The 13,942-nt window shown below is 46.0% G+C and overlaps 1 protein-coding gene across 1 annotated transcript; it reads right to left on the minus strand.

The window, feature by feature from the left end:
* Window positions 1–1,739: 1,739 nt before the first annotated feature.
* On the minus strand, window positions 1,740–13,464 carry ACP6 (acid phosphatase 6, lysophosphatidic). The gene is made up of 10 exons (XM_006124243.4): window positions 12,948–13,464; window positions 8,292–8,420; window positions 8,081–8,211; window positions 7,453–7,532; window positions 6,438–6,525; window positions 4,431–4,563; window positions 3,381–3,481; window positions 2,611–2,706; window positions 2,213–2,378; window positions 1,740–1,914 (listed from the first exon to the last, which is right to left on the minus strand). The coding sequence occupies exons 1-10, from the start codon at window positions 13,143–13,145 to the stop codon at window positions 1,786–1,788; spliced, it is 1,251 nt and encodes a 416-aa protein (XP_006124305.3). The 5' UTR covers window positions 13,146–13,464; the 3' UTR covers window positions 1,740–1,785.
* Between the last annotated feature and the right edge of the window lie 478 nt (window positions 13,465–13,942).

A 13,942-nucleotide genomic window follows, 5' to 3' on the forward strand; every position in this document is an offset into this window, starting at 1 on the left:
CTGCCTTGAGCTGTAGCACAGAAATAAGTAACACCCAAAAATACTTAAATGGTATTCTATTATTGCTTAATAGTGCCATTCAGACAGTGAATAATCAGGAATACATTTCATGTAATTAATCATGATTTAACTATTTGACAGCCCTAAGCTTTACTAATATTTTGTCTGCTTTTTTTTGCCATTGATTGCCTTTAATTTAGAACTTGGTGATGTATACATGCATTCAAGTCATTCTTCCCGTTGTGCATTTTGTCAGTATATAATACAGGTTGGACCTCCCTGGTCTGGCACGCTAGGGACCTGACCTGGATGAGGGATTTTGCTGGACCAGGGGAGGTCATACCTGGCCTCCCAGCTTCTTCCTTACCACTAGCCTTGCTGGTCCCTACCCCTTCCTTGCTATACTGGGCAGCCCAGCTCCCTGTGCTGTGGAGTGCTGGGTTCCTGGCTCTGCCAAGCACCCTCACTGGGTTGTGCCTGGCTGCCCAGTTGCCATGTGCCAGGGAGCCCAGCCACCAGCCCTCCACCAGAACTCTCTGGTCTTGGAACACCTGTGGTTTGCCCTGTAGTGGTTGCTGGGGGCAGTTTAATGATATTAGAGGAAAGTTCAGCTCACATTTCTCAGACAGGAATTACTATAGTACCTCAGTCATCCACCTAGCCATGCATTACAACAGAACTACAATACTGTATCTAATGTTTCTCTTTTAGGTGGCCAGGGCTAATATTACACAGTGGTACTGGAGGGGCTATTTAGGTGACATGCATGTAAATAACCAGCTGTGCTAGGATAGGAGGGCTATTGCATAGCACCCTTAACAGCTACCAAGGGCCTGAGTTTTCAATACTAACTAAACCATGGACTCTGCTAAGGCAGTGCTACTTGTCGCTCTACTAGGGTAGTAGGGTCAGAGAAGAAAAGTGGTGCTACTTAAATCAACAGCACTTTTACAGAAATGGGTGTATTCCTGGAGTGCTCTCAAGCTGCCATGACCCTACCCAGCTTGTAAAATTTGCAAGCAGAGGGCAGAGTCCGTTACTAGGCTTCTCTGTTAAACTGAGAAGTTAAATTCACCTAGAGGAATATACACTCAGCACACACCTATTTAATCTTAGATTGGTATAGTTGTATGCTCAAAGCAGGCAAACTTCCATCTGGACCATAACAGCAGGAAGGGAGTTCAGCAGTCTCTTTACTGCCTGGGAGATGTTTCCATGGGCAGTATGTGTTATAGACTACCAGTTGTGTCCCAAGCACCATGTTTGCACTAGGGTAAGAAGGAAGGGAAGATAGCCATGTTCTGCCCAGCAGCTGTCTTGATGAGAGTAAGGCAACAGTCTATATTGCTTTCAACATCGAACATCACAAGAGGAACCATGTAGTGCATCATCTCTAGAATCAGGCTGCAGATTCTCCAATATACTCCAGCCTTCGCTGTTAGAAGGCACTATTCCTCCTCCATGGCTGCAGCAGTGAAGCAGGCCAAGTTTCTCTCCTCCTTAGCTATCTTTAGCTGCCTTCAAAGTGACACACTCTCTAAATGCCATGTTCTGACAATAGTTCATCCTAGCAGATGAGCTATCCAGCTGGGAGGCGGAGTTCTACATTTCACACCCTGCCTTCTCTTGCTACAAGTGCATATGCTAGCAGCTGTACGTACTGGACCTGCAGAGTCCTGTATCTGGCATGAACAGGTTTCATGAGATGGAGAGGGAGGAAAGAATTCCAACACCAAAGGTTAAGCAGGAAATGGAGTTTTATTTAAAAACGATTTATGAATTAATTTACTGCTCCTCCTCCACCTGGGAGCAAAGGACACTGTACTCTTCTGGACTTACAGCATAGCGGGATAGAGCACTTAGAAATTCCTCCAGGGGGCAGAGACCAGCTCTACATCCTCTTGCCACTTGTTCCTGCAGAGGCACAATCAAGTTTCCACCCAATTAATAAGTGACTAGTTCTTGTGCTGCCCAAATCCCTTGTACAATTTCAACCAGGCAAGTTGAGGCAGAGGTTAAAGAACTTTGGCCTGGCCTCTGAGCCAGTGGAACTTTTTGGCAGACAGAAGGAGGTTCCTGCCCAGCCATGTTGTCCGTGAGTATTTTATTGTGCAATCCGAATGTGTCTCATTCCACTGCTTAGAGGGCTGGAATTCTGCCGCAAAGCCTACTGTCTAGCACTTGAATTGCAAAGGATCCACTGAATCCTTACCTCTCCCTGGTAAGACAGACGAACAAACCATTCTTTGGACTGCTGATGCTGATACAGTTCCACTGTCACATCTGCAGCATAGGGTGGCCACTTGTGGTCAAAGGTCCCCAGTGCCATCAACAGAGGGATGAGAGTAATGTCATGAGCAGCATAGAGTATGAGCTTTCTGTGTGAGGGTGGGGGAGAAAATAAAAGAAACGTTTTTAATTTATTTCTTGTGGATCTCTATCAGCTGCATGTCTTTGCTAACAGAGAATTAGCTTTTAAAACTAGCAAATGGTTACATACGTAGCCATTCCTTTACTCACACATACTCAATGTTTAAGGGAATTGGCTCTTTACACATGCAACCAATCAGAACTGATGGTAGCTGGGCAGACAATTATATTGTCCTATACCTGGCTTTTGTAGCAGGAGCTGATGGATTCACTGCTTTCATAATATTATCATTCAGTGCATACAGAAGAGGACCAACGCTCATCTGGAGAACCTCTCTAGAACAGATGGAATTTGAAATTAGCCTGAACAAAAAACTGATCTATACATTAAAAAAAAAAAAACGGTGTGAACTCTCATAGGATAGATTATTTCATTTCCCCATTTGGTTTACTCTGGTATAGGGACATTCAAACTAGGGGCTGTGATCTGTATTGGGGTCATGATTATACCCTCCATTTCTGGATGGCTTCAGAGAAATGGGGAATCCTGAAACATTTTCTTTTAATGCAAGGTCAACAAATGGAAAGGTTCAGAACCACTGCCCTAATGGAAAGGGACAGCATCCCCACCACCAGACAATAGCTTCTGACTGTTTTTTTTTATATTATTAAAGGAAAACAAATACTGTGTCCTGTGGTATGACTTCTTACAAATAAATGTGACACAGTTACTCAGCTGTGTGTATCAGCTGGTTTGGTCTGTAAGTCCTGTGTTGCAGGCCAGGAAGGTACCCTTCTCACTGGTATCAACCTCTCTCTTCACAGCCCTGCTGTGTATTACAGGTGATGATCTGTGGGCTAAATGCCTGGTGGGATTCAGCTCTCTCACGTCTGAAATGACATCCTGAAAAGGGGATTCTTTGGTCCTCCAGCCTTCCATACTGGAACCTTCCCCTTTCAAACTAGTGAAGGGCAGAACTATCCTTCAGGCTTTAGTTATGAGATGTCACCTTGAATTATGTTCCATGATGTACAGTACTGAGTCGACAGACCGACGTTCAATCATTTTTAGGAAATTTTTCATCACGGGGCAGCTGGGCAAGTCATGTACCTGAAAGAATACACGATGCGTAACAACCAGCACGTAACCACTCAAAAGCAAGGACCTACACCCACACTCATACCTAAACACTGGTATTCATGGGCTAAGTTTCACAATATGCACACTTCATAGGTCTGCACTTGCTGTAGAAACTAACTTGTAATGGGCATTAAGAGTTTCTTTTAATATAAGGAGCTGGCCCTTACACCAATTGTAAGGTTTATACATATTTCTCCTTAAGCTTTCACTCACATAAAGAGCACTGAATGCGCTCTTAACACCTGGGATGGAGATACAGAGCTATTCTGCTGCCAGCTAGCCCAAGTGCATCCTATTAATAGCTCTGATGTACAATAGGGATACATGAAGGGTTTTGAGTCTCTTCGAGACCGGGTTCTACGTAAGTTAACAATAAAGGCAAATCTCAGGAAGGCAATACATTTAGATTAACTACTGTGGTAGAGCCTGGTAAAAATGCCACCTGCCCATAGGCCCAGTTCTTGGCATGCTGATTAGAGCTAGGTAAATAAAAGTAGGAGAAAACTTTGCAAATATATAGGCCAATATTTGAATTATTTACTGAGCTTTGTAATCAGAGTGAAGGAAGAAAAATATTTCTTGAATATTTTATTTCACGGGTTAGGGAGAACTTGCTATTTAAATAAATTTTCTGTTCTATAATCATGTGCTCGCAACACTCAATGGTTAGAGAAGAGGGTGCTCTGAACCTTGCAGAATCATACTTCCTACTGAAACAATCTTCCTCGAGCTGCTACTAGGGGCGGCATCCGGCCAACTGGGCTGCACAGGCAGATGCCTGTGGAACAAAACTGATTTTAGGGGGCTCGGCCCATGCACAGGGATCTACCCGTGTGGCTCAGCTTGCAGGATAGGGGCCTGAAACAGGAACTATCCAAGGCTATTTCTATGACATTGCTGCAATTCCATCCAACCTCACCTGCTCAGCAAAAATGTTGTCAAGCAGAAGAAAAAAATCCACAGACTTCTCACTTTCAATCCCCATCTCCTCTCGAATCGTCTTCAGATCATCAGAGATGCCTGGCTGCAACAAGACACTTTCCATTTTACCCCTGTCAAGGAAAAGAAAGCTTTTTAGATCCTCAGGCACTTAGAGGAAACACGATAGCTGCAACAGAACCTCCTGCTGGGTGGGTAGGGCTCTCTTCCAGGCCTGAGAGCAAAGAGAATGGAAACAGCTGAGTGCTGGATTGAGTCCCAGTGTTTGGAATGCTGACACTAGAAGTGACAGATTCTCAGTGTCTGAGTTGATGCCAAGACTTCAGATTTGTCATTAGAACTCCAACCTGGGGATGGGGGAGGAGATGTTAATTCCAAGGAGGAAAACTAAATGAGACACAAGCATTTCAAAAGAAAAGGACACACTTAGCCATGATTACATCTCAATTACTAATCTGTGTCACACTGGAACTCAGCCCACCTGCGCCTCCAGGGAGCACTCCTTTGCCAAACTAGCCTCACAAGGAAAGGGCAGTGAACAAAACTTCTACATTTGTTGTACAAGCAATGCAGAGTGACGCTTTAAGCTAACGTGGCCTAAAACCTTCCACAAGCAGCCCCTCTTTTCAAATGTTTTTAAATATTGCCAAACTTCAACCCTATGGGCTGAGAATGAGGGCAGGAGTTTCAGCAAAAACTCTTCAACCATTTCCCAGAACTAGATTAGCAGAAAACAGCTTTATTAATATTAAAAGGGAAAAAAGGCTGGCCATTTCTTTCACCAGCTCTAGCACCTCAACCCTGGAGCAGGGACTACAAGCTTGACAGGCCTTTGAGTCAGAAAAGTGTTTTGCTGTTCCCCTGAAAATTCAGCAATCCTGCCCAAAATTTTACACGCATACAGTTGTTTCAGTGCTTGCTTCTTAGTTTTGTCAATGTTCCAGCAGCAGTGTGCAAGTTCTCAGGCCTCACTGAGCTACCTGCAACAGTTAGCCTACTTGCCTGCCTGCTCCTTAGTCCTGGCCTCATCAAATACACCCTACACTGCAAAGCAAGCATTCAGTTGTTATATACCAGAATTAAGGTTGTCTCTCTGCGCGAATGAATTCTGATCGTTTCTACTGTGCTATGGACAAAAGTGAGCGTCATGTAATCCAAGACAAGCATGGTACATATGTGCAAAGGAGAAAGAGAGAGCACCAGCACTCTTAATTCTGGCATTTACTAACTTGAATGCCTGACTTTGCAACCTTAAAGTTCTTTTCATGTCAATTTTGATAAGAAAATATTTTAAGTTCTCAGATAAAATCTTTGTTAAAAAAGATGCCAAGCCTGTAAGGTAAGACTAGAAATGTTACATGGATGTTGTAATGATCCCAAAATGAAACACTATCACATCTTGGGTATTCAGAGTTTGGATTTATTTTAAATTTAATTCTAACGCATTGAAGGATGGAACTGCACAAGTAAGGCTTCCAAGACAGCTCAACTGTGCCGTGCAGGCATTCCATGCTATAACCATACAATTATGAGTACTCCTGGGGCACCTCAGAGACTAACAAAAATATATATAGTATCATGAGCTTTCGTGGGCAAAATCCACTTCATCAAATGAGCTCTTCTGATCAAGTGGGTTTTGCCCACAAAAGTTCAAGATTCTACATATTTGTTAGTCTATAAAGTGTCACAAGAGTAGTTGCTGGTTTTAAAGTTACAGACTAACACAGCTACCCTCATATACAATTATGATTTGTGTACAAGTGTTTGCAGTGAGTAGATGAAACTGATCTTTCAAGATCCATTAAACAGTTACTCCCATAAAGTGGAAAAAATACAGTAGTGTCTGTCACTGGTACTTCATGCAGCTACACCTTAACAAGGAGCACCACTATTGTGATAGGAAGAATTCAGCGAATGAGAAAATTATGGTGCTTTAAGTAATTGACACTGTGGTCACCTTATATGGGATGATGTGACAAGGAATTACCTGCTCAAGTGTTTTAGGCGCTGGCAGTTCTGGTAATTGGGGTAGAGGATTTCAGTGCTTGCTTCATCAGTGACGATAGTGATAGGGCCTATAGAAAGGACAAGATGAGGCTTCTGTTAGCCTTAGCACACACAGGTTTGCCTCATACTAGATTTCCTTTCACTAACACAGGAATGCAGAAATGGGCCTTTGTGCAAACCATTTCCCTACACAGTCAGTTTTGTTGTGCAAGGAAAATGACTGGTACCCTTGATCTGATGCCCTTCCAAGACTCTGCCAAATTCTATTTTTGTTAACCGTCACTGACATTGTGGTAGTATCTAGAGACCATCCAGGTTGGGGGTCTCACTGTGCTACGCTGTGGGCATACCTACCGTAAGTGGCAAGTCTCTGTCCCCAAGAGTCTATTGCTGTAGGACTCTGTGTGTGTGTGGTACTTCATATAGCTGAATTTAGTATTACTGTGGACTACTAAATGTATCCCTCCCTGAAGCCCACCAAGACAGCAGAAAAGTGACTTACCAGAACAAAGCTGCCAGGGCATTCAACCACAGAAACCAACAGCAAATGAGATGTTCTCAAGACAATCATAGCTCTAGGACATGCATCCTGAGACACTAGTCTCACATTAGTGAGCGTCAGGGTGCAGATGAAGGTGTTTCTGGATGGTCAAACTTTGAACAGGGCTTGGAAGGGCAGAATGTTCCAGTCTCTCTAGAGAGACATTTCAGACCTGACAATATAATGTGGCCTACTCTCCCTTTCTCATTGCCTGTTTCTGATGCCAGTAAATGCTGCAGTCAAGCAGAGCAAGGGATCAAAGATGGGGATCAATATGAAGCCAAGGAAGAGACAGAGCAAAGGGCAATCTGACAATACGTGCACTAGGCAAAAGATCCTAGATGGAGGGGTGGGGAGACAGCGACATGAGGACCAGAGCAGTTGGGGTGTGGGAGAGTATGTAGGGTAGATAGGGTAGGAAGCACATCAACCAGACATGCTCCTCTCCTGGTACCTTCTTTATGTTGCTGGAACAGTCCAGCTAGCAGACACCGTGTGGATTCCAGGTTGCGAACAATATTAGTGGAACGGACACTGAAAGAGAAAAAGTAGCTTGTTAAACAGTGACATGGGTCTTCCTCCTGTAAACAAGGCCACATCCAAGAACACGTTGTAGGACACGGGACCTTGATCTCACATGAATCAGCAGCTCCAGATATCCACTGTCAACATTAGCATCACTTAAATGGCAATTCAGACACCTGATGAGAGAATTGCGTGCAATGGTTCCCAAACTTTTGTACTGGTGACCCCTTTCACACAGCAAGCCACTAAGTGTGACCCCACCTTACAATTTAAAAACACTTTTAAAAAATGTAATACTATTACAAATGCTGGAGGGGAGGCAGAGCTTGGGGCTGGAGACTGACAGCTTGTGATTCTCCCACTTAGCCTGGTGTGACTCCCAAGTATGAGAACCCCTGCGCTAGAGACTCCAAGTTGTACTGGCCATGTGGGAGGCATCAGATGCCTGCAATGAGCAGTGTGATACACCGGGGGAGGAGTGTGTAGTCAGGGAGCCTTCATCCAAGAGGTAAAAAAGCAGTTGTGGGGGACACATGCAGAAATTTTCAGAAACTCACAAAACCTCGGAAGGATTGAACACCGGAGACAGAAAATTGATCTTCTCCACATAGCTTCGCCTCAGTCTTTCCCCCAGGACAAACATCTGCTGCATCCCCACTGTTGTCAGCTGCCCAGCAATGACTCCACCCTGGGGAGAGAAACAGCAATCACCATTCAGTGCATGGAAAGATACAAGTCTTGCAAAGGGAACAGGGAAGAGTTTCTCACGTTCAGGGTGGTCTTTTTGTATTGATCTTCATAGGGAGAGTGGGGTTTTGGCCCACCAGAGAGGTCAGTTACTATGTAATCCAACTGGGTTTGAGCGGGGACTTCTAACAGAGCTGGGCGCCACTCCACCTGTCGCAAAAAACAAAAGAGAAATGATTCAGTAGAAAATAATAATCTGCAATGGCATCAGAACTACCCTGGGCTACACCAAAGCCTGGGAGAACACAAGTGCACTATCTCTGTGATACTGAGACAGGATCAAGTGATATATAGTCCATGACTCCAGCATCTCCTGGTATTTAGCAAGCATCTTGGAGTGTATGGTGGTAGGTCGTCGGAGAGCCTCCACTACCACAACATGCAACATCACCTCTGTATTGGCTCTGGGAAGCACCAGCACTGAGACAGCCATACTTCCCTAACAGCTGAAGTAGTAACAGATCACACCTGCTACTAACAGCACACTGAATTTCTTCTTGAGCTAAATGGTAGAGCGAATATCCTCAGATTCAAGAGGTCCCAGTCAGAGTCCATAAAAAGCCAGGTCAATCACAATGATGCCCAGGTAATTGGGGTCATGTACAGCCTGCTCACTATAGCAGCCTGCATACAAGTGCTCATTGCCCCGGAACAAATCTGTGTGTCTGAGTATTACGAGTTGAGCACATTGTTCAAGTGGCAAACAGAAACGGTTTTGCCACTTCAAGGGCAGGGTGCATGAAAGGGATGAGCTATACTGCTGTGCTCTATTGGCAACTAATGGATTGGACTCCAGAGGGTGAGTGTGCGCTTTGGAATCTGAAGGCTTCCCCAGCCAGATTTCTTACAAACAACAGTACATTTATTGTATCCAGCATAGCTGCCAGCAATACAGAAGGCAAAAGCTGGACCTAGCCAATTTTCCCCCCAAATCCCAATATCTTATTTTGGGTACCCTATTTCAAGGTAGCTCGAGTGACAACACTCCTGAAAAAAAACCAGAGGCATCTAGACAAAAATGGCCTCAAACCCCCAAGTTGTTACTCTAGATCTAGCCATTTTTACTCTTCCCTACATTTGTGCCAACTAGAACAGAAAACCGAAGGCAATGTCCATTGTACTAATACAAAGAAGGTGTGGACTCTGATGGATTTTGGTTCAAAAGGGCAGTAAAAATTTGGATCTAGCTGGTATCTGGCAAACATGTAATTAAAAGTGGCTTTGTGCATTTAAACAGATACATCTCTTCTACAGTAACAATATGCAGTTACATATGTTTGGAGAAAATGTGACATTGTAGTTGAATCTCTGCACTTACAACATGACGCTACTTGAGTTGGAAGTGACACACATACACCTTTTTGAGTGTCAGATGCCAACGTTATTTTATATCAGATACTGAGTGTGACTAAGGATAGGACGTCAACAGCTTCTCAGTACACAAAAGGGTATTTATAGTATTTCCGTGTAGTTAAATTAGTGAGCACAATTATGAGTACTTACATATACAGTAATAAGACCCATTACTGCCCTCAGCTATGCACCCACACTGACTTGAATAGGACATATTTGGGCACTCAATATTAACTACATTTTAAATTACTACATTAGAATCTTGCTAAACTACAACTTCTTAATTCCTACATTTAAATAAATGGTGTGAATCCTCTTCTCAGCAAAGATGTAACAGCAGACTCCTGTAAATGAGGTTTCATAGTGCCAAGACTTCATTACTTTTGCACATTATTAGAGAGTATGTTTACTACTATGCCATGTTGTATAAATAATGAAAATTAAACTACAGCTGTCACAATAAATGAATAGAGAACACTACAATGAAATAGCTTTGTTATTCCATTCACTTCCTAATTAAAAAAAATCAGTGCTTGGTAATGGGACTCCCTGTTGTCACACCAAATGAGCAAGGCCTTATGGTACTGTTAACTGCATCTAACTTTAATTAATTACTATTTTATCCAATAATGCTATTTTTTTTCCAGGATGGTATCCTAACAATTCCGACTCCCTTTATCCTGCTTGGATTTGTGTATACGTCTATTTGAATCAGAGATCTATCTCATTCCCGTTTTAAAGACAGACATTACACCACCCCTTGCTAACTTAACTAAGTTACAGATTTGATAGCAGTCTAGGCCACATTTGGACCCAAATGCTCATATGCACAGTTGCACTGAACACACTAACATCAAATATGATTTGACCAACACTAGAGAAGATGCTCCTTGTCCTTCCATCACACCAACTTCATTTATTGTCTACATAAACAGCAAAAACCTAAGGTTAGGGGCAAAAACAGACAGGTTCTGATAGGCTCCAATTACCACATGCAGGAGTTGGAAGATGCACTAAGTCTGAATCCCTGACAGTGCAAATGTCTCTGAAGCAGGGCACTGACTACGTCTGGGAGGTAAAATGTCATTAGAGTTTTGGGTCCAAAGCCCTTCCCTAGGAATTGCAGGTGTTCTCATGCGATACCCCTAACAAACAAAACAAGTCTAGGCCAGATAGCCCCACCACATGGTGGCACCATTGCCCAATGTTAGATGCAAGAACCACCAGGCTCCCCAAGACAAAGAACTGCCATGTCTTCAGAAGTTTCAGGGGGTAGCCGAGTTAGTCTGTACAGGATAAACTTAAAAAACAAAAACTGGCCTGGTAGCCAACCCCATCCTGTTCATCATCTTTTCCCCTCTTGATAAACCACACTGCCACTTCCCTAAAAAGTAACTGCTCTTTCCTTATAAATAAATGCACATGGCGAGGTAAGGGAGAATGAGCACTTTCTTTTAATACTAGTTGTCATTATACTTAGAAATTGATATTGAGTTGTGGGAGAAAATTAACAATTAAGTGGATCCAGCAGTGGATTTTCCTGCTCTTCCCCCATGCTTTATTGCATGAGAATGAACTGGGAACCAGACTTTTCTAGTGCAAGGGCACTGAGTGTAAGCGGTTTTTGTGGGAAGCTAGCATGGCCGGATCAGTGGTTCTCACACTTTTTTTTGTGAGTGGACCACCTGACAGACCACTTAATGATTTTTCTAAATGTCTCTCCCCCTCTGCAGCAGCTACTAAGATGGGGCTGGGAAGCAGGGGATCTCTAATCAGCCACAGCAGGCAGAGCTGAGGCCGGGAAGGAGAGCTGTCTCTCCCAGGCAGCCACAGTCCTGGAGCTGGGGAAAGATTGCTTCTTTCTCTAGCTGCCACAATCCTGCATATCCCAAATTACCCCTCTGCCCCTCTTCTTACCCCACTGGGGCTCACCTACCACTTATTTCCCTAGATACCTCATTAGTGGAGCTACCTCTGTGTGGCTCTACTAATTGGGGAGGTGGCCCTTCATTCTCTCATGTGCAGCTGCCCAAGTGCACACCTTAGACTGAGGGAGCTATCCACAGAACAACTGAATGGAGCTTGTGGATTATGGATCACAGTTTGAGAACCTCTAGCTTAATAGACACAGGGTTAGGAGACCTAACTTCCAGTCCTAACTCTGCTGCGGGGAGATCATATGCAAGTCACACCCCCTTGTGCCTCAGTTTTCCCACATGCAAAATGGGGATAGTGATACCTCCCTTGTAAAACACTTTGAAATCTACTATATATTTGAGAGAATGTGTGCACCTATCCGTCATTGTGTCCATCCATCCATCTATGAGTCCGTGTACTCAAGAACTCCTAAACAGCAAGAGCTAGGACCACCAAAGTTGATATGCAGCCTCCTCTTATCATAACTTAAAGCAAAGTCAGGATTTGGTTGACAATGGGATGTGCTGTGAAATATGATTGTTTCTCATCAAACAGAAAGGAAGGAAGGGTGTGTAGCAGGGACAGTTACCCTCACAAATGACTACAGGGGAGCAGCCACCAGCCAGCAGCATAGTCCCTGCAATTCTGACCTGCCTCAGGGAGTAGCCACTGGCTGGCCGGCCAGCGTGGCCTCTGCTTGGTCCCAAGGAGCAGCTGGTCTGTCCCACCCCTGCTGCCCTGACCTGGTGAAAAGCCACCACCCATGCCATGCTGCCCCCAGGGAGAAACTGCCAGCCACCCTCACTCCTTGCCCTGAGCCCCCACCTCCTGCTCTGACTCCTACACTCTCTGGTCTGAACCCCTCCTCACCCCCAACTCTGATTCCTGCACTCCCCCACACCTTCAGTCCCTTGTCCTGAGCCCCCCCCACATCCACGTGCCCCTGCCATGGCTCCTGCAACTCCCACCATGAAGGATCCATGCAACACCAGGTAAGTCTTCTAATCTAGTAATAAAAAAAGAAGTATTATTAAATGATAAAATTTGGGAACCAAAATAGTGTTGGGACTGGAAGGATCCAAATGCTAGATCTGCAACTTTGCTACTCTAATTGATCTGTCAGGGTCTACATTTTACTATTGTTTTGTCACCAGCTATACTTGTTTATAAATATGGTACAACAATTGGGAATTCAGAGCTGAGCTGGACAAAAATTAGATGGAGTCCGATTTTACTCTCAGCCAAACTTTTAAAAAAACAAGGCATTTCACTGTAATCTACTCCATTGCTCTGGTATTCACCCTGGCACTGTGGAGTGTCCCCTCTCTGCCCCCACGATCCGGAGGCAGCAGCTTCTTCTGCTCCTCAGATCAGTTCCCTCCGGAGTCTCCAGTAGCCCCCTCTCACCTGCTCTTGTTTCGGGACGGGTCTTAAAGGAGTGCGAGCTCCATGCCGAAATATGACCTGGACCAACTTCAGCTCCAGCTGGTGGCGGGTGCTGCTGTGCTGAGTTTTGTCCCTTCGCAGCTCAGCCACGACTACCCGCTTCTGGTGCACGCAGAAGGCCAGGGTGCCCAGGAGCCCCACTCGAGCCCAGAGCCCCATGAGGAGGGAGGGGCTGTGCTCCCTACAGGTGCCGCTTGCAGACGAGCAGCCTTGTGCAAATGCCCCGCCCTGGGCAGGGAGGAGGCGGACGGGGGGAAAGGTGAGCAGACAGCACGTGAGACAAACCAGGACAGTCCCCGCAGTCGGGAGGGGCTGGATACCTGCGCCCCGAGGACAAAGCCCCTAGTGGGGGGTCGGGGGCGTCTGGTCACCCTGGGGGGGGCGGGAGAAGGTCCCCCCCCCCTTTCCCTTCGCAGAACCCGGGCCGGGCTGAGCCCAGCTCCTCCCTCCCCGCCAGCCGGAGGTGCAAAGGGAGGGTCACATCGCAGCTGCACCAGCCCGGGACCAGCTCGATCACCCCCCAGCCCGTGCAAAGAACGCAGCCACGCCTAGCATGCTGGGAAACGTAGTTCGCCCACCAGCCCGGGCTCTTGGCTGGGAGGCCGCGGAGGGACTACAACTCCCAGGAGGCGGCGCGGCGGAGCGGGGCGGGGGTGGACGCCGCCTTCCCGGAGGCGCCCTATGTGGTCTCGTGTGAAAAGGGAGGTGGCCCGGGCACGAGACGGCGCACGCGCAAAAGACTGGCTGACGTTCTAGGGGCAAGTTCCGTGGCCCACGTGCTGCGCTGGCAGCGCCAGTCCCTTGAGTGCCGGGGCGCGAGGCGCGGCGGGGAGCGCATTGAGGCGGCCTGGGGGGGCGGAGACGTATCGCGCTGCCGGCACTTCCCCCTCCGTTTTGCTGAGCAGAGCCCCGCCCCCCCCATTCCCTGCTCCCAGAGGCCCTGTTGCAGCCCGGTC

The sequence above is a fragment of the Pelodiscus sinensis genome, chromosome 1 (assembly GCF_052426305.1).
Source record: "Pelodiscus sinensis isolate ZL-2025 chromosome 1, ASM5242630v1, whole genome shotgun sequence".
NCBI lineage: Eukaryota > Metazoa > Chordata > Testudines > Trionychidae > Pelodiscus > Pelodiscus sinensis.